Raw genomic sequence first — 21,515 nt, 5'->3', positions numbered from 1 at the left:
CGCTACCTTAGGGAGGTATGAGGGGTCTGGTTACAGGACTATCCGATCATGAAATATCAGTAAGAAAGGTGGGTCTACTGATAGGGCCTGGATGTCACTAACCCGTCTAGCTGAGGTTAGGGCTACTAGTAAGGCTACTTTATATGTTAGGATTTTTAAAGGTATTGAATCTAATGGTTCAAATGGAGAGCTTGTTAAGGCCTCTAATACTAGATTTAAATCCCACGGAGGTAGACGGGGAATATGGACCGGTTTACTACGTTCACAAGATTTTATGAATCTGGAGATCCACCTATTAGCTGCTATATTGCATCCATATAGGGCTCCTAATGCCGAGACCTGAACTCTTAAGGTATTTACAGATAGTCCTAACTCTCGGCCTTTTTGCAAGAACTCTAGGATAGGTGTGAGTGGAACTTGCTTAGTGAACGGTACCGTGTAGAAGTCTAAAAATTTATTCCATACCCTACTATATATTAGGGTGGTAGATCTTTTCCTGCTCAATAAGAGGGTGTTTACTAGTTCTGTTGAGAACCCTCTGGAACTTAATAGTTGCCTCTCAAATTCCACGCCGTCAAGTGAAGACCTTTCACTTGCGGGTGGAAAAAGGGGCCTTGGTACAGCAGCTCCTTGTCTGATGGGAGGATCCAAGGATCGCATAGGCACATGGTCTGGAGACAAGAGAACCATGGTCTTTTCGGCCAGAATGGTGCAATGAGGATTACTCTTGCCTGTTCCCTCCTGATCTTTCTGATCACTAGAGGAATCAGAGACATTGGAGGAAAGGCATATGCCAGTCTGAACCGCCAAGGATGGTGGAGAGAGTCCAACATATCTGGGTGATCCCTGGTGTTCAGGGAAGCGAACCTTTGTACTTGCCGGTTGTCTCTTGTGGCAAATAGGTCGATTTGTGGTATCCCCCATGCTTCTGTTATCCTTCTGAATATGGATTTGTTTAAGGTCCATTCTCCTTGACGCAACTCGTTTCTGCTGAGGTAGTCTGCCCTGATGTTCTCTACACCTTTGATGTGCAGGGCTGTTAAGGATGTTAGATGAGCCTCTGCCAGCTGAAAGATGTTTGCAGCTATGGTCATCAGACTTCCTGACTTTGTACCACCCTGACGGTTCAAGTATGCCACTGCGGTGGAATTGTCTGAGTAAATTCTTACATTTGTTCCATGAATCTGCGGAAGAAAATGATATAAGGCACATTCTATTGCTTTTAACTCCTTCCAGTTGGAGAAACATATTAATTCTGTCTGATCCCAAGTATTTTGGGCCAGATTGTCTTCCATATGTGCTCCCCACCCAATAGGGCTGGCGTCGGTGGTAATTATTTTAGACGGGTCTATTATCCATGGCACACCTCGTGATAGGTGGTCCATGTCTAGCCACCAGGATAGCGATTCTAAGACATTACTGGAAAGAGTTATTCTACTTTCTAGATAACCGTCTTTCCCCTGAGCCGACAATACTTCGTACTGCAATTGACGGGTATGGAATTGTGCCCAAGGTACAGCAGGGATACATGATGATAATGACCCCAGTAAGGACATGGCCTTCCTTAGTGTCATGTAGGGTTTGCGTATTGCGTCTGATACCTTTGATTGTATAGTCAACCTCTTTGACTGAGGAAGAAAGCATTTCTGACTTACGGAGTCTAGCTGGATTCCTAGAAATGTCTGAACGGTTTCTGGATTCAGCCGAGATTTTTCGAAGTTGACGATCCAACCTAACTCCTGTAGGGACGAGATCGTATTAGATAAACGAGTTTTACATTGAAGTGCAGAGCTTCCTACCACTAGAAAGTCATCTAGGTAGGGTATTATCAAGGTATCTCGTTGGCGTAGATGAGCCATCACTTCTAGTATCACCTTAGTGAAGACGCGGGGAGCCATAGAAAGCCCAAATGGCATTGCAACATATTGAAAGTGACGAACCTTTCCCTCCAGGGTGACTGCTACCCTTAGGTACTGCTGATGTTCGGCATGTATGGGAAGATGGTAATAGGCGTCCTTTAAGTCTATTCCGGCCATGACACACCTAGGGAATAAGAGTTTTATGGTAGAACTAATGGATTCCATTTTGAAGGTATGATTACGCAGGAAAGAATTTAATTTTTTAAGATTTATGATGGTTCTAAATGAACCATCTGGTTTATTAATCAGGAATAAAGGGGAGTAGAACCCTTTCCCTTTTTGATCCTGGGGAACTTCAATCAGGACTTTCTTAGATAGAAGAGATAGGATCTCTATTTCTAGAGCCCTCTGTTGGTCCTGACCTTTTGGAGATGTTATTATGAAGGAATCCCAAGGGATTCGATCAAATTCTAATTTAAGGCCGTATTGCACAATGTCCAGAATCCACTGGCTGGATGTTATCTGTTCCCATTGGGGAAGAAAAAATTTTAATCTGCCGCCTACTTCCTGGTTAGCGGTATTTACGTCTCGGATTATGGGACCCGCTAAAAAAAGGCACCTTTTTGCTTTGGGTCCTTCGACTCCCATCGCTCTCTTTGTTCAAGCGGCTTGTTCCTAGTAAAGGGGCGTCTCCTGAAGGCTCTCCTGTAGGATGGAAGATACTGGTTAGGGAAGCCTTTCTTCCTTTCACCTGCTTTATTCAGGAGTTCATCCAGCGTCTTCCCAAAAAGGAACTCACCCTGACAGGGAATCGCACAAAGTTTTGCTCTAGCTTGTGCGTCCCCCTTCCAATTCTTTAGCCAGAGTGCACGCCGGGCTGTGTTGACTAGGCCGGCTGACCTGGCTGCAAGACGTAGCGAGTCCACTGAGGCATCAGCTAGGAATGCTACTGCTTCTTTAATTTGAGGCAATTTCAGCAGGATAGATTCCCTCGAAGTTTTGCCTCTAATCTGTTCCTCCAATTGCTCCGTCCATACTAGTAGAGATCTTGCAGTACAGGTACTAGATATGGCGGGCCTGAACGCCCCCGTATTGACTTCCCATGACCTCTTTAGTAAAGCTTCTGCTTTACGGTCCAGCGGGTCTGTCAGGACCCCTGAATCCTCCACTGGTAGGACCGACTGTTTGGTTGTGGAGGCTACCGCAGCATCAACTTTTGGCACCTTTGACCAGGTGTTTAGGTCTTCATCGCTGAAGGGATAGCGCCTTTTAGAGGATGATGGTAAAAACCCTCTATTCTGCTTGTCCCACTCCTTTTTGACAATATCTTTGATGGTTTGTATGACGGGGAAGGACCTACGTTTCTTCTGTCCTAACCCCGCAAACATTATGTCCTGTGCTGATTTCTTTTCTTTCCCATCTGGGCACCCCATCGTGCTCCTGACAGATTTTATTAAATTGTCCACATTACTGTTGGGAAGACAAAGTCCCCCTTCAGTCTCGGATGAGCTCGGCTGAGATCCCTCTTCGTCTGAAGAAATACATACACCCTCTGACTCCGAACTAACCGGAGACCGGGACCTGCTAGGCTGACGGGTACTGGCGCTACTTGTCTGCGCCAAACCCTGCATCTCTTCTCGGATAATAGCTCTGACATCTGAGGGAGTCATGATATTTTCCTGCCGTAGAGTTTGCATGATACACTCTGCACACAGTTTTTTGGCATAATCATCCGGGAGGGGCTGCGTACATAAAGCACACTCTTTATGCTTAGATTTGTGTGTCCTTTTCTTAGTCTAGAGGAAGGATACAGGAGGAACATATATCAGCATATAGGAAGAGACTCTTTCAAAAACTCACCCAGTGAAGCTGACAGGTACCGGTTCTGGAGGCGGAATTCGTTTGGTGGTAGAACTCTTCTCTGGAGGTCGGCCACCACTCTTTGTGCTGCTCCTCGTGCTTCTCTCCCTGCTGGGAGAGCGCTGTTGCACTGCGGGCAGGTGCGCTTCGTCGGCCGGTGAAGCCATTTCACACACACCGGCCCGACGCTAGCGCTGCATTTTTAAACTTGCCGCCCATTCTCCTGCCTCCCCGGACCAACCCGGAAGTGCTCCCGCGACTTCCGGGTTAGACGCGCCGCTCTCACTCACCATGCGGCCGCCAGAGGCTATTAAGCCGGCCGCTGCAGCGCGCGCGTCCTCACAGTGCCGGCCGGACCTACGGTGACCGGACCCGGACCGTGGATGTTTGGCCAGACGAGGGGGGAGGCTGCAAGCAGGGGCTCCCCCGCCGCTGCTTCTGGTACCGCAGCCCCTGCCGTTCCCACAGAAACCGGCGCAGGCGGGTGCATGGCCCAGGGATCCTCTTCATCTGTAGGTAAGCCGGGTCCCTGTAGGAACAGGAAACCTAAACTGAGGAGGAGAGGGGACCGCCTCCTTTTATTCTGTAGGTTTCCTGTTCCTATGGGCGGATCCCTCTCTCTCATGTGGGGTGCTGTCGTGGCGAAGGGTAAAAACATAATTCTGGTGTTATGACATTTTCGCTACGCTGTTTACCATTCGGATTAATTCTTTTTATAGCTTGATAGATCAGGAGATTCTGAAAACGGCAATACCAAATATGTGCATTTTTTTTATATATTTTGAATGGCGAGAAAGGGGGCAATTTAAACTTTTATATATTTTGTTTAATATTTTTAAAACATTTTTTACTTTTGGCATGCTTCAGTAGTCTCCATGGAAGACTAGAAGTTGCCATAACCTGATCGGCTCAGCTACATACAGGCAATGATCACATCGCCTGTATGTAGCAGAATTGCTGACTTGCTATGAGCGCCAACTTCCAGGCAGCGCTCATAGCAATCTGGCAGTGACAACCATAGAGGTCTGCTGGAAACCTCTGGTTGTCATGCCAAACGATCAGTGACCTGCGTTCACGTGATGGGAAGGGGGGGGGGGGGGGCACTGATGGGCAGGATTTCTGCATTAAACAGGTTAACAGCTGCAGGTGGATTGCGATTCCACCCGTGGCTGTTAGGAGCACGTCAGCTGTTCAAAACAGTTGACATTTTTCGGGAAAGATGTGGGCTCAGTGTTGGAGCCCACATCAAAAGGGGTGCATCCAGTACGGCGCATGTCGTGAAGGAGTTAAAAAGATATTTTTTTAAACACTTAATTTTAATTTATTATTGTTACCATTATTTATATTAAATTTTAACATTTTTCACTCAATAAAAGTTAATAAAAAAAAATACATAAAGTGATATCCCTACATCTGTAAAAGTTCAATATATCAAAACATAAAATCAAATTAACCTAATCGGTAAACAGCGTAACAAGGAAAGAAAAAAATATAGAAAAAAAAAATGTTTTCATCTGTCACAACAGCACAGTTGATCAACATCATATTTACCTCAAAATTGTAGCAATAAAACGTTAAAAAATAATTATGGCTCTTGGAAGAAAGATGGGAAAAAACTAAAAAGTGTGGATGAAGCAGCTCTAACTTGAATTTATGCACAAGAATGAAATTATGTGCAGTCGATTTATAACATAATGCCCACGGAAGAAAGAAACAATGTCTGTGAAAACAACAGGATAATACACTAGCAATAAAAAAAGATTTCATAATGAACAGACGCAATGCTCAGCCATATTGCACATACCTCAACACTTGCATAATCACAGTAGCAGCACTGGAAAGGTTTCTCGAGGTCATGTACAGACCTGGTGTGTCTCAGGAGATCTGCAGGCGTCCTGTACGCCATGTCACATTCACTGCACTTATGAGGTTTGATTCCTGGAACACAAGATTGTATATTAAAGACCACCCGTCACACGACCTCTGCTACATTTCCCTGCAGAGCAAACTGACCTAGGGAAACACTGTCCATGAATTGGGAGTTTCCATTTTTTCTTCCCTTCTTGCAAGAGCCATAACTTTTCAATTTTTTCCTTCAATAGAGCCATATGAGGGCTTGGGGGTTTATTTGGCGGGATGAGTTGTACTTTTTTTTTTTCCATATCGTGTATTGGCAAACAGGAAAAAAAAATCCAAATGCGGTGAAATTGCACAAAAGTGCAATTCCACAACTGTTTTTTGGAGTTTTTTTTAACTTACCATGTTCACTATATAATAAAACTAACCAGGCAATATGATTACACAGGTCAGTGCGAGTACACAGATACCAAACATGTACAGTTTATTTTTTGTTAAAAGGGGTTTTCTCCAAGACGAAAAGTTCATTATAATCAATACATCTTGGAATAATAACTTCCATAATTTTTATTGATACTATTTTGAGTTAGATACCATTTTTTGATTGCCTCTCATTGCAATGTCGTGGCGGCCATAAAAAAAATAAAATAAAAAACAAACATAGCTCGGCATTTACCGATCGGATGAATTTATTTTATATTTTGATAGATTGTACATTTCTGAAAGCAGCGATATCAAATATGTGTATTTTATTTTTGTTTGTTTTATTTCAAATGGGGCAAAAGGGAAGTAATTTGAACTTGTGGGGTTTTTGTTTTTTACTGAATTTACCGGTAATAGTCCCTTCAGGAGACTTGAAGCTGCGATCGTCCGATCGACTGTGCCATGCATAGCATGGCTTCAGCTGTTCTGTATAGCAGAAATCATTATCCCCTATGAAAGACAGCTAACACCACAATGACAGACCCCCCAGCAGTCACGACAACCCATCGCCGCCTAGCGATCCCGTGACGGGCGACAGGAATGATGCGCTTCTGGCCGGCAAGTGTTAAATCCCACTGCCAGAGATTGACAGCGCTCGGGATTTAACTGGTGAACAGCCGCAGGTGGAGATCCGATCAACCCACAGCTGTTAAAGGCACATGACAGCTGATTAAATCAGCTATTGTGTGCAGGGAAAGATTCAGGCTCCAATACTGAGTCAGGGACATGACATATGCCATGCTGGCGCCTGTTAATTTTGGATGTCAAAGCTTGACAGAGGCATTTAACAGGTTAACAATAGCAGGTGGAACTACATTCCATCCGCGATTCTTAAAGACAGGTCCTGGCTTTAACACACAGCCATTACCCGCCGGGTATGGGGCGAGCTCACTCCATACACCTGCTTTCGACTTGAGCCATACATGTACACAGCGCATGTCGTCAAGTGGTTAATGCAACGGGCACGTTTTTCAGCTGTCCATGCGCCAGCACCAGAAATCTATGTCAGCAATGAGATTTTCTGCATAGAGAAAGGGACTGAGGATCCAACAGTGGGAATAATGACGGAGCGATAAGGTCCACTAGCACTCGGCACAGCATGTTGACATACACTCTGACCAACAAGACTTTGTGAAAGAAATGTAATAAATCTTCACTGCATGATTAATAAACAGCACTTGTCAGCATATGGAATTACAAATAATATGGCAGAATAGGCGCTTGTTCCCCCCAAAAGGAGTAGAGATCTGTTGCCCCAGTCAGTAAAGTAGAAACCATAAAGCAGGCTGAAAGCTCCCCAATAGTATCAGGGCACTTGAACGGAGAAAACCAAACGCACTGACACCTCCAGAGCACTTCCAGCCTGACTTGCACATGCCCTGGTGCATCAGAACTCCACATTCTTATTTGTGGGGGGGCGGGGTGCAGACAAGTGCCTATACAGCCATGGCACTACTTCCATTTGTAAAAATCTGCTGACAGATCTCCCTTTAATGCATGTAAATAATAAATTGATGCATGTCAGAGATCGGACTTCAACCAACCATAAAGTGACAGCCTATCCTAGCAAAACGCAATCATTTCAATGCTTTGAAGAAAAATCTAGTCTCTAAAGAGACGAAAACTTGGTGTTGCCGCCTTACGTACCCAAGTGCACATTGAGGTGAAGCCGCAGTTCTGTAGCGGACGCAAACGTTTTCTCACAGATCTTGCATTTGTGTCTGTCTGAATGTTTCCACATGTGTCGCCTCATTGCTACCAGGTTACAGGAGCTGAATTTACACACTCCACAGCTGTACATAATCTTCGTTTCTGGTAGAAAAGAGGGGGGCAGTAAAATTAGGGAATCAAAGCCATTTTTCCTATGAAAAACTATGTCGTACCTGACTGGGGTACAGGTCACGCCTGCTCTTAAGATCAGTGGGGGGCACAGTGATCATACTTTTACAAAATGAAAGAATAATTTTTTGGAAGACCCTCTATCACAAGGATATTGTCTACCACGTCTACACCCATACCGGTATTCTCTGTGGTTACAGGCGACTCTGCAGCTGACTGTACTGGTTCTGCGGTTTCTTGAGGATCTACACTCATTTCTTCCATGGTGGTGTCAGTCTCCTGGGGTACATCCTTCAACAGAAAAAGCAAAAAGTAATTTTACAAAACATTGACTTAAGGTAGGCAATCCAACTGATGGCTTATCTATGGGATGGATCAATATGAGATCAGTGGGGGTCTGACACCTGGCACCCTCATGGATCAGCCGATTCTCAGTCGAGGGGTTCAAGCGAACTCAGTCGAGGGGTTCAAGAGAGGTCTGGATGTCTTCCTGGAGCAGAACAATATTGTATCATACAATTATTAGGTTCTGTAGAAGGACGTAGATCTGGGGATTTATTATGATGGAATATAGGCTGAACTGGATGGACAAATGTCTTTTTTCAGCCTTACTAACTATGTTACTATGATTACTGCTCCAGCAATGGCTAGATATAAGTGATGGTAGGGGCAGCAGTCATGCACATGGCGAAGTGGCCACTGGTTATTTCTCTCACCAACCTATCCCTAAAGACAAGTCATTAATGGTTAAAGCACCACTCCAGCAGGGTTTTTCTTTAGTTTATTGCAGGGCTGGAGTGGTGCTACTAATCTAATTTTCCTACTCCTAATCTCAAACTTACCAGCCGCAATTTTCATCTGTTATTGGTGCCGCACTCCAGCAGTTTGTGGCTTGCTAGATCAATCCAGTGTTTGCTGGGTGATCCAGAAGTTACTTGTTAGTTTAAGTCTATGAGAGCCAGAATGAGGCCCTCATAGATTTACACTGAGAGCTTGTGAATGTTACCCCTGACGTACGGTCAGTCAGAAGTTGGGGGTCGTAAGATGGCGGCTTGGGACTAGAGCAGCATCAGGAAGAGCTGAAAACAGTAACTGGCAAGACTAAGGTCAGGGAACTTACGTTAGTGGCACCATTGTAGTGCCAAAATTACAGAAAACAAAACACTGGAGTGATACTTTGAAGAGGCTGGACACTACTTTTACCCTGCTGACTTATCCTTAGCTGACACCCGGCATTCCTGCCAATATCGGTGTCAGGAGCGGTCGCAGGCCACGAGTAGTCACTTGCCGAGCTGCTCAGTCTACTTGTAGTGGCCGGGGCTTGGTACTGCACATCTGCCTGTTATTAAAAATCAATAGGAGACATGTGTAGTAACCTGCTTAAGCCACTACAAGTAAACGGAGGAGCTCGGCAGGAGAGTACTCCCAGCCTGCAGCTGCCACCGATAACAGGTGATCGGCGGAGGTGTGAGATCCTGGCTGATCAGACAATGATTACTTTTCCAAATGATAGATCATCAGCGAAAAATAGTGGACAACCTATTTAAACGTCCTTCTGATTCTTCATACTTAGCTGGCACTTGGATTGCCTGCAGATCGGTGGGGGCCTGGGTCCTGAACCTTATGCTTTCTATTGAATCCATACTCTAATGACTGCAGGGCTGCTCACTTTTCAGGCGGTCTATTGTGTGATTGGTGGGGGTCTTGGTACGCAAACCCTCAACAGTCTGCAGGCAATTCAAGTACCCCTTAAATATGAAAAATCAGGAAGAAAGTTTAGTTACTTTTCAATGTCCCGGACAACCCCTTTAAAAGATTGTTTTGAAACTACATCTCCCAAAATGCCCTGGCAGCTGCAGTCAGGGTGTGCTGGGGGTTGTAGTGCTGCAGGTTCCTGATATCCTACAGGTCTCGGCCTACCTGGCCTTGCTCTTGGCCCACAGCCTGCTTGTCAGTAACATTTGCACAGGGCTCCTCGCTCTCCTGGTGAACGCCCTGGAGGTCCTCCAATTCCTGTATATCGAACACCTGAGTGTACAGGGCGCCGTCCTCACTGTCACTTCCTTGCTGAACGCCGGTGACCTGGACACCGACAATGGCACCGTCCTCTCCTTGAATGGGCATGACATGGAATTCGGACACGTTACTGAAGGCCTCATTCCCGTCCAGCATCTTGTAGACCCTGAACGCCAGATCCGCCTCATCGTGAGTGGCCGGGGTTGTCATAACAACAGCGTCCTCCTGCTGAGGGGTATACACCTCCTGTCTGTCAACCTCCATCCTGTCAACACAAAACACAGCTCAGTCCAACAACCCCCCACAAAAAAAAGGAACAGCCGCTCCAGGGGGTCACACATTTCCCCACATATGCAATGTATGCCCCATTCACACCTGCACACACTCCAGTCACCGACTCCTCCAGGACGAGGCACTATCTGTGCGGGTCACTCACATGGAAAGCAGCGCTCCACACAAACCGGAAGTAACTGCTACTTCCTGTGAATGGACCGCTGACGTCACCGGAAGACTGCAGCACCGCGGTCAGCTGTTGCCACTGTGTTGCCGTGCGCATGTGCGACACCGTCTGAGGAATCACTGATTGACGTACAAACACGGAGCGGGACGGGGTGGAAAACGTCTCTCGTGTGCCGAGACGCGCAGTGTTGCACAGGAGCGCACTTTGCCCCTCCTTATAGCAACCACAGCTTTCCAGGACCGCACCATAGCGCTCTGTTGGGCTGGTGATGTATCAGAAGTGATGCAAATAAGCGGAGAAATTGTTAACCAATCAGATATCACTTCTTATTTTTTTACAAGGCATCTGGAGAATGAAAGCAGCGTCTTGATTGGATACTATGGACGACTGCTCCATTACATTGTAATCTTACACCTTATTGGGGTGGCCACCATTGGGGAGATTTCTTTTTTGTGCTTTAAATGTTAATAGTTTAGCAATTGGGTTCCATTAAATGAATTAGTCACAATTTTAACCCCTTAACGACCGGAGGTATTTTCGTTTTTGCGTTTTCGTTTTTCGGTCCCCGTCTTCCCAGAAATATAACGTTTTTATTTTCTGAATGCTGAAGTACACCAACCGAGGGGAGCAAGCGCCGGGGTCAGGAGAGTACTGCGCTGTGTGTCCGTAGAGAAGGAGCGTTCACCCTTCAGCACATGCCCGTCGCAGCGGGATCTCATATCCTGGACGCTCTCTTACTTGTGGGATTGCTTCCACATCCAGGTCATGTCAAAGAATTATCTGATGAAGGTCCTATGTCGGACCGAAAACGTTCACTAGCTATTTTTGTCTGCATGCACCAATAAAAAGGAAGCATTTTTGTCACATACCGAGAGCCAAGTTTATTTACTATTGCTTTATGGGTTGGACACCCTACTTGAGCACCAATAGCACCTGCTTCTGTTGAGTGCCGTGGTTTTATTCTATTGTTTTTATTTTTCCGTCAATATGGTCATGTGAGGGCTTGTTTTTTGCGGGACAAGTTGTACTTTTGAACGACACCATTGGATTTGCCATGTCGTGTACTGGAAAACTGGACAAAAAAATTCCAAGTGTGGTGAAATTGCAAAAAAAAAGTGCAATCCCACAGTTGTTTTTGTTTTTTTACCATGTTTACTAAATGCCAAAACTGACCTGCCATTATGATTCTCCAGATCATTACGAGTTCATAGACACCAAACATGTCTAGGTTCTTTTTTATCTAAGCGGTTGAAAAAAAATCCAAATTTTGTTTAAAAAAAATTGCGCCATTTTCCGATTACCGTAGTGTCTTCATTTTTTGTGATCTCGGGTTGGGTGAGGGCTTATTTTTTGTGCGCCGAGCTGACGATTTTATGGATACTATTTTGGTGTAGATATAGTCTTTTGATCGCCTTTTATTGCAATGTAGCGGCATCCAAAAAAATGAATGCTGATGTTTTTAATTTTTTTCTCCGTTACACCGTTTACCGGTCGGGTTAATTCTTTTTTTATATTGATAGATTGGGCGATTCTGAACTTGGTGATACCAAATATGTGTATGTTTGATTTTGTTTGATTTTGAATAGGGCGAAAGGGCGGTGATTTGAACTTATATTTTTTAAATATTTTTTTAAAAACCTTTTTTTTTACTTTTTGCATGCATCAATAGTTTCCATGGGAGACTAGAAGTTGCAGTTGTCTGATTGGCTCTGCTACATACAGGTGATGATCACATCGCCTGTGAGTAGCAGAAATGCTCACTTGCTATGAGTGCTGACACCCGGGCTGCGCTCATAGCATTCCAGTTATGACAACCATAGAGGTCTGCTGGAGAACTCTGATTGATATGCCAACCCATCGGTGACCCACGATCATGTGACTGGGTCACCGATGGGCGGGATTTCTGGCTCACTTCCAGTAAGCGCGAGTTAAATTCCGCTGTCAGAGATTGACAGCAGCATTTAACAGGTTAACAGTCGCGGGTGGATCACGATTCCACCCGCGGCTGTTAAAGGCACATGTCAGCTGATCAAAAGAGCTGACATGTGCCGAGAAAGACGTGGGCTCAGTGCCGGAGCCCACATGAAAGGGAGGGATTCCGATGTGGGCGTATTATTACACCCAACGTCGGCAAGGGGTTAAAGATAACAGAGTAAAAATCAGCAAGATAATTTCGACAAGCTTTAAAATGATGCTTGTTAGGATGGGTTCACGTTGCATTTAGGCCTAAGGTCAGTGGCTCCTTTAGAGGTTTATGTCTGAAGCCATGATAATGGGGTTTGGTCGCATGCGATGACTGTGCCATTGACTGTAATGATGCAGACGGAGTCACTGTTTTCTCTGCTGGACATAATTTTTGCGCGTATACTTCTATTTGAGGTGGGCTCCAAGATGCAATCAACTATATCCTGGAATGATGTCCAATAGAGCACTTAGTCTTCAACTACACAAAAATAAGTTTAAAATATCACTGCAGTAAAACTGCGCAAAAAGAATTGACAGGTTTCGAAACGTCGTAAATGATGAATAAGCGAAAACATCTGCATAATGAAAACCACTTTCACATTCTTGAAGGGAATCTGTCACCAGTTTTGTCCTGTTGTCAACTAAACCTATGAACTTAATCAGCGCCTGTGCTACAGTCCATCAATGGTTATATAAACCCCTGACGCCCCCTGTATACCCCCCAAAAAACCTTTTTAAGTTTTCCAGCTCTGTATGTTAATCCTGTCAGTCCGGACTGATGGGCATGGATTCTGCGGTCTCCATCCCTCCTCCTGGCAGCTGGTAACCATCCTCCTGCTGTAATTGACGTGGATGATGCCTTCTGCTTCATCCACACAACCGGGCAAAATCTTGCCACTGCTCAGGGAAATCGCCATCTTGCGCCTGCGCACTATGCTCTGCCTTATTGCGGGCAGAGCCGAAAACATATGTGTGCAGGTGCTGTTATGATTTAGGCATTTTTAAATATAAAAATGCCTACAGTCCAAACTTTTACTCTAAAAAAAAAAAAAGTGCTAAAATGATAAATCAAGAACGCAGTCATTTTATTAGTGCACTACAGACGTCATACAAACATCCAAAAATTGTGATAAACGGCACAAAAATGTATCAGTTTTGTTGTCTCTCGGTGTATGAATGCCGGCTAACGCTGGACTCTTCGGCCTCAGAAGCCATCGTCTACTTCCTGGCAGTGCAGCCGGTGAGCAGGGACGTCGCACGTTCCTCTCCGCTAATAAGAGTCTGGTACTTTATTATCTCAAAAGTTAAAAACGAAAAAAAGCTGTCTGTAAGTAAAAAAACCAAAACAATGAATGACGAATCTACACTCCGTGATTTTCTGCCGGGAGGCTCAGGGTGTAAGTCCTCTCCTCTCTGTGCCTCAGAGCCGTGTGCTGCACTGAACATGTGAAGACACAGCCATCGTCCTCAGCTGCCGGTGTAAACCTCAAGAAACTCCACATTGAATGGACACCACTGGTGTTGGTGACACACAGAAATTCACAGGCACCTGCGTCCAGCTTGATGCCATCTTTTGACCAGTCCACCACTATATCCCTGGGAAAGAAGTTACTGATGCTGCAACTGAGGAGCAGTTCTTGTCCGATGGTGGGAGTCACAGGATCGGCGGAGATAAACTGCACCCCCGGCGGTGTTCCTGGGGACGGCAAACGTGCAAATTATTAATGGTGGTTTCATAGACTGTACTGTGTCACCTGATAATCCCATAAATCCAGATTAGGCCCCTTTCACACATCAGTTTTTTGCTATCAGTCGCAATCCATTTGGCGACTGATGCCACCGGATCCATTTTTTTCTCATGGACTTGTCCAGGCGACTGATTCCGTTTTTTTTAACTGAGCATGCTCCAATCCAATTTGCCAGATCCGCTAGTCGGATCCGTCGAAAAAACGAATCCGTCGCATCAGTTTTTCACAATATACGACGGATCCGTCGAGCCAACGGATTGTGACTGACGGCCAAAAAACCGATGTGTGAAAGGGGCCTTAGCAGAACGTCGCTGACTTATTCTGATACCTTGCGAGTTGATTTCGTAGGACAGCTCCTCTACGCCACTCAGGCTTCGGTGACTGATCCGACAAGTATACATCACCCCGTCCTCCTCCTCAGTTACAATCAGATCTATCTGGCTCCAGACGCTGTAATAATCATTTTCACAGGGGAACGGCCCGAATTGTGCGGCTCCACTATGGATTTGGCCGTTCCTCAACCACGTTACTACTATTGGTTTCGGATAAAACCTTTCCACAATGCAGCTCAGGGTTAGTTTGTCCCCTCTCCTGGGGTCCTGCGGCCAGCTGGTTATGTAACTTTTCTTAGGACGCGCTAAGCAGAAGAAAACAAAATATATATATTTTTTTAAAATTTATCGCTGCTATTTTCAAGATCTCTGCTTGCTGTCAGTACATGGCATCATTTATTATTAAGAATGTGCTCACGTTAAGTTTTTCTAGTGGAAACTGTTCCAAAGTCTCCTCCAAATCTGAAAATGAAAGCTCCTCAAAAACGTTTTGATTTTTTTGCTCAGTGGCTACGTGCATACAGCGTTTATAAGACGCCAGTGTTTTCGCTCACGGAGCCACGGTGGAAATCTAAAAAAAAGTATGTGCACATAACCTGAGAGTTCCCGCAGGTCTCACTGATCAGAGGCCCGGGTGAGATTATACTACGTGACCTTCTCCGCACCTACCTGCTACACTAACGTGGCTCACCCGTCTGGCTGCAGCGCCCAGGGCCTTGTGCTGCACCACACACACTAGCGTGCCGCTGTCATCCCGGACTGATGGGGTGTATGACAGCTTGGAGGTGGCATTAAACAGGCTGCCATGTTTGCTGACCTCCGGGTGCCGTGCGTGGCTGGTAAGAGCGGTCGCGGCCTGAAGCAGGGGCTCATCTTTGCCAAGACCACTTCCCACACCTTGGTCGCTTTTTTCAATGTACCAGCAAATGTTCACTGCTTTAGGCCTGAAGCCATTGATGTTACATATGGCTTCCATCCTCTCATCTGCCAGGATCAGCTCTGGCAGGATAATGGCAGACACCTCTGGAGTGACTGGGGGAAAAAAAAACGGATCAGTCATTTATTATACACCGTCTCCAGCCGCAGACCACCCATCACATTACATGGGCGGAGGTTACAATAGTGCAAGAGCGGAGCCATATAAGAAACACTTATCCTATTGAAGAACTCTACCATCAGCACCACCCCAGGAGGACATGTCTGATAACAGAGGACAATAGGTGCAGTCACCTGCCATACAGAATCTGCCTGGCCTGAAAGGGCTGATAAAGAGAATAGGTGTATTCACCTGTCACACAGTCTGTCTGGTCTGAAATGGCTGATAACAGAGAACAATAGGTGCACTCACCTGCCTTATAGCATCTACCTGGTCTGAAATGGCTGATAACAGAGAACAATAGGTGCACTCACCTGCCTTATAGCATCTACCTGGTCTGAAATGGCTGATAACAGAGAATAATAGGTGCACTCACCTGCCTTATAGCATCTACCTGGTCTGAAATGGCTGATAACAGAGAACAATAGGTGCACTCACCTGCCTTATAGCATCTACCTGGTCTGAAATGGCTGATAACAGAGAACAATAGGTGCACTCACCTGCCTTATAGCATCTACCTGGTCTGAAATGGCTGATAACAGAGAACAATAGGTGCACTCACCTGCCTTATAGCATCTACCTGGTCTGAAATGGCTGATAACAGAGAACAATAGGTGCACTCACCTGCCTTATAGCATCTACCTGGTCTGAAATGGCTGATAACAGAGAACAATAGGTGCACTCACCTGCCTTATAGCATCTACCTGGTCTGAAATGGCTGATAACAGAGAACAATAGGTGCACTCACCTGCCTTATAGCATCTACCTGGTCTGAAATGGCTGATAACAGAGAACAATAGGTTTATTCACCTGCGCTATAGTGTCTACCTGGTCTGAAATGGCTGATAACAGAGAACAGGTGCATTCACTGACCCTATAGCATCTGCCTGGTCCGAAATGGCTGATAACAGAGAACAATAGGTTTATTCACCTGCCCTACAGCATCTACCTGGTCTGAAATGGCTGATAACAGAGAATAACAGGTGCACTCACCTGCCATATAGTGTCTACCTGGTCTGAAATGGCTGATAACGGAGAACAATAGGTGCATTCACCCAACATACAGTGTTTACCTTTTCTGAAATGGCTGATGACAGAGAGTAATAGCGGAGATAACCCCAGATGAGCGGAGGAATATAATTACCTGAAGCCAGAAATTTCCAGTATAAAATCACAGATGCCACGATGAGCGCCATCATCAGGAGGATCGCACTGACGAGGAGCGCCACCCTGCCCGAAACCTGCACCACTGCCAACAGAGAGAGCTCAGGGTTACTTCCCCTCAGTGCAGCCCTACCGGGGGAAATATCCTACACACTGTTAGGATTCCTTACGCTTTCTGGTTGGAGGGATTCGCTTACTTACGGTTACACAAAGATTAAGATTCGGCAAACTGCACTGAGCTTGGTTGTCGATTTCTGGGGACATTATATTCTTTTTTTTATCAAATGCATGTGTTTGGGACTAAAAATAATTATTGATATTCAGTTCATTAAAAAAAATTGCACCATTTTTCTTTTATTGGCTCTTTGTTTCCAGCATATTCAACTTTGATGTGGTCTGTGGTCGTAAATCAGATGAAATGAGTTCAAAAGACAGATAAAAGACTTACAAACTCGCTGATGGATTCTCAGTTTACTCATTCTGCAGCCAGCAATAGATAGTTCAATAAAGAGGATATAGAAGGCACATTTTTACTGAAATCCAACTGCAAATATGATTTTTAGCCAAAATACATACATTTTGGTAAAAAAAAAAATTGTCCCTAAAAGTGGACAACCCCTTTAGGCCATGTTCACACGTTCCTGATTTCCCTGCTGTTTTTTCTGCACTAAAAACCGCAGCTCTTGGCAGAAAATGCAGGTCCTTTTTTTGGTGCGTTTTTTGATGCGTTTTTTTAGTGCGTTTTTTTATGCAGTTTTCTATGCAGAGTCTGTGTGTTTTCTAGGAAGTTTTTTAGGGTTAAAATGGCTGAAAATACCCTAACCCTACCCCTAACCCTAACCCTATTCTAACCTAAGTGGAAAAAAAAAAAATTCTTTATTTTTTTATTGTCCCTACCTATGGGGGTGACAAAGGGGGGGGGGGTCATTTACTATTTTTTTTATTTTGATCACTGAGATATAACCTATCTCAGTGATCAAAATGCACTTTGGAACGAATCTGCCGGCCGGCAGATTCGGCGGGCGCACTGCGCATGCGCCCGCCATTTTGCAAGATGGCGACGCCCAGGGAGAAGACGGACGGACGGACACCTGGAGGCCGGGTAAGTATAAGGGGGGGAGATGAGGGGGGGTGGCATCGGAGCATGGGGGGGTGGGATTGGGGCACGGGGGGGCAGCCACACTGCAGCGGTTCTGCACCACAAACCGCAGAAAACCCGCAGATATTTTTTTCGTCTGCGGGTTTTACTGCGGGTTTGACCTCACAATGGAGGTCTATGGGTGCCGAACCGCTGCAGTTCCGCAAAAAGAAGTGACATGGTACTTCTTTTTTACCGCGGCTATTCAGCGCGGCTTTTTTCGCGATTTTCCGCAATGTGGGCACAGCAGTTCCTGTTTTCCATAGGGTACATTGTAATGTACCCTGCATGGAAAACAGCTGCGGACCCGCAGCGGGAAAATCGCGGCGGTTCTGCATTAAAAAAAGGATGGTGTGAACATGGCCTTAGAATAGGCCCAGTGTTTTGTCACTTCGCTACTATGCACTGATCTCTGTATGATGTCACACTTACCAGTGAGATGAATGGCGGTGTCTATCCTCAGAGGTCGCGGCAATGACTGGTGTCTGACCTCGCACCCGATCACGCTGCCATCGTCTTCCTCAGTAAACAGTATGGAGACCTGACTGTCGGCACTGAAGGTCCCATTTTTACCCTGGAACGGGACCCCTGAGCAGATGTCCTTTGTCAGGACCGTCTCTCTTTTCTCCTTCTTCATTATCCACTTTATATCGAGATCTTGCGGATAGAAATGACTGAGCTTACAAATAAAGGTCTTCATCTCTCCGCTGGTCACACGAGGGTCCACCGGGAGCAGTCCGATGGTGGGCTGCGCTGTACACAATATCAGTAATATAAGTTACACCTTTACCTAGATATAATATCCAATCCTGAAGCTGGCCTTACATATTAGACTTCATACAGATAAATACTCGCTGTTCCTCTTCACCCTCCCCCACACACATGCATGATCAGTTCGGTTGAGCGTGCATGTGTTTTCAGTAGGAATCGTGGAATAAACCGCAGCCAGACTCTTCTTGCGGCAGCTCATCTCCCCGGAGGACAAAAGGACTAGGCATGTTGAAATCCAGCTGCCCAATCTTTCTCTCACCCCCCCCCCCTCCCACATCTTCCATCAGGGAAATTTGGGAGGCCCCCATAAATGTTAGGTGATCAGTGAGTCCCATCAGAATCAATGAGTAAAGCCGACATTAACCTAATGTGTGTGGCCAGTTTAAAGGGAATATGTCAGCAAGTTTTTGCTATTTAATCTGAAAGCAGCATGATGTACAGGCAGAGACCCTGATTTCAGCGATGTGTCACTTGCTTATCTGGATGCTGTCATTGAAATACAATCCCTGTTTTCTCTGCTGCAGAGCTTGAATGCTGAGCCCTGTGTAACCCCGCCCACACCACTGATTGGAAGATTTCTGTGTACACTGTTTATTGACAGAAAGCTGCCAGTGATGGGGGCGGGGTTGGACTAGGAGGCATGAGACACCTAGTCCTGTACTGATAATCTCCTGCTGATAAAACAATGGTTGGATTGAAACAACAACACACAGCCTAATGACACATTGCTAGAATTAGGGCTGCCACCCCCACACCATGCTGCTCTCAGATTACATAGCACCAATCTGCTCACAGATTCCCTTTAAATTACATCATGTCTTATGCTCCAGTTACATCCAGAGCTGTATTCATAAATCTGCTCTACAGTTAGCTCTCAGGCTGTCTGATCCCTCACATCTACCAGTTTTACCTTAATGGACGAAGAGGGCAGTGATATGGGAGGGGTAGATGCAACCTGAGAGCTAATCAGCCACTTTTGGCATTGTGGGAGACTTAGGCCTAATTAATCCTTTTCAAATTTTTTTTTTTTAAGTCATTAGTCTTTTTTCTCTTGTGTGGTATTCTTTGATGCTTTTGCACTAAATTCTTCAAAAATGACGCATGTTTCATGCATCTCGCTCAAAATTAAAAATGTTCTTTATTTTTGTCATTACCCTCCTTTGCGGTATTTTTTTAGCACATTTATTTTCGCATTTCCGCTAAATGGTACAGTATTTGGGTAACAAATTTCAGACATATGTAAAATCACGCTGAAGACCCGAGTACATTTACGTCAAAATTTTGTGACTTAAAAAAAAAAAAGGCAATTCATGAATCAGTTGAAAATATTCAGAATGCCCAAACCCCTTCCATAACATAACGATAAACTTAAAAAAACAAGCAAACACATAAAAAAGGTGCAAATTAAGAGAAGCATAAACCCAATTGAAAAACAGGTGAAAAACAAAAAAATCTAAATAAAAAAGATGCAAATCCAATAATGAATCGCGCCTTTTAATGTACTGTATATTCCAGTGCTGCATTCAGAGTTCTGCAGGCTTCAGTGCTGAAATCATGTAGCAAAATTGAAAATGCCCAGTATATTAGGCCAGGAAGCAGTTTTTCTCTCCATCTTAAAACCCCTCCATCGAGATAAAGATGGCATGACAGTAGGATACCCCTTTTTTGGACTGGTGCACCACCAACGCTCACCTGCGAGTCTAAGGACCAGCGAGGCCTCCCCAACCTCTGGAGATATTAGCACAGTGCAGGTGTACTCGCCTTCATCCTCCAGCGTCAGGTTGGGCAGGTATAAGGAGGCATTGCCCGTCTCCAGGAGTCGGTGATCGATGGAGCTCTCTGGTCGCAGTGAATTGATTCTAACACCATCAAACGTGTACACCGGCCTCACCGCATCACCGCTGCTCTTCACCGTCCACTTCACGGCCACATCTTCAGCTCTAATGGGTTCCAGGAAGGTGAAGTGACAATGGAGTAAAATGTCTCCATCCACCAGGACCAGAGGCTGCGGGGGAGACGTGGTCACTTCCAGGCATTCTGGAGGGGAATGTGTAGGAGAGTGTCTCTTACTACAGGTGTCACCAGGCTCGGACTGGCCCATAGGGTAACAGGGGAATCCCCCGGTGGGCCGCTGTGCAGAACTGGACTCCCAACCCCACTGTATGGGCAGTACTTGCCATAATTCACTTGATTCACTCTGTACAGAAAAAAAGCAGCGTCTCATCATTCACTAACCAAACTACCCAGTTTATTATTATATAACTACATAGGTAAATTTGTGAATGACGGCAGTGTAATATTTGTATTCAGGTGAAGAGTGGGCCCCCCCAAAAAAAATCAATGTTACTGGTGGGCCCTTGGCGTTCCAGTCCGACACAGGGTGTCGCTATCACCTCTATCCCAGGTCCTGACAGACATGACCGCAGGTGGCATAAGGGGATCGGCCAGATTCACCATGAGGTCTATTCTATACACACCTGTCAGCGCACACAGAACACCGAGGACAACGATCCTCGCCATAAGCTGCTCGGGAGTATCCCTGCATTCACATACCTGGACTCTGCTCACCTGGGAGGAGACAGGAAGCAGCGGCACAGCCTGGATCCCCAGCAATACTGTATACAGTACTATATGTGGAGATCACATCTGTAGGGGCATGCATAAGTAATCACAGCCTCACACTGCAGCCCATAGATAAGAACCATACACAATGCCCCCAACAGGAAAGCATGGTTCTGCCTAGAGACGTAACTATTGCAAAACTTCTGACTGGGCACCTCACCATGTAAGCTCTACAGTGGCACACCCACATAGTTCACCTATACACAGTGTGATGTCCCCACTGCCCCCCACTACACATGATGTCCCCATAACTCTCCTATACAGAGTAAAATGCACACACGGCTCTCTATACACAGCATAATGGG

General features: G+C 45.5%; 1 protein-coding gene and 1 gene segment (V, D, J or C); both read right to left on the bottom strand.

The window, feature by feature from the left end:
• The window catches only part of LOC138664289 (oocyte zinc finger protein XlCOF28-like), a 105,318-nt gene extending 88,566 nt beyond the window's left edge, over window positions 1-16,752 (bottom strand). The window contains exons 1-5 of one of the 4 annotated variants that reach the window (XM_069750863.1): window positions 16,660-16,752; window positions 9,819-10,179; window positions 8,078-8,189; window positions 7,707-7,871; window positions 5,524-5,657 (exon numbers count right to left, since the gene is read on the bottom strand). In XM_069750863.1, the coding sequence (XP_069606964.1) occupies window positions 5,524-5,657; window positions 7,707-7,871; window positions 8,078-8,189; window positions 9,819-10,178 (771 nt within the window). In that variant the 5' untranslated portion in view covers window position 10,179; window positions 16,660-16,752. Of the gene's footprint in view, window positions 1-5,523; window positions 5,658-7,706; window positions 7,872-8,077; window positions 8,190-9,818; window positions 10,180-10,289; window positions 10,386-16,659 lie in introns of those variants that run through there. The other 3 variants (XM_069750862.1, XM_069750864.1, XM_069750865.1) reach the window with 3 other exon arrangements.
• On the bottom strand, window positions 13,569-21,126 carry LOC138664290 (Ig heavy chain C region-like). The segment is given in 6 exon segments: window positions 13,569-14,035; window positions 14,416-14,724; window positions 15,089-15,451; window positions 18,250-18,570; window positions 20,281-20,785; window positions 21,066-21,126. Coding segments are annotated over 5 exon segments (1,737 nt in total).
• Between the last annotated feature and the right edge of the window lie 389 nt (window positions 21,127-21,515).

This window comes from Ranitomeya imitator, chromosome 2, assembly GCF_032444005.1.
Source record: "Ranitomeya imitator isolate aRanImi1 chromosome 2, aRanImi1.pri, whole genome shotgun sequence".
In the NCBI taxonomy this organism is placed as follows: domain Eukaryota; kingdom Metazoa; phylum Chordata; class Amphibia; order Anura; family Dendrobatidae; genus Ranitomeya; species Ranitomeya imitator.
This window is presented reverse-complemented; position numbering and strand designations above follow the sequence as displayed.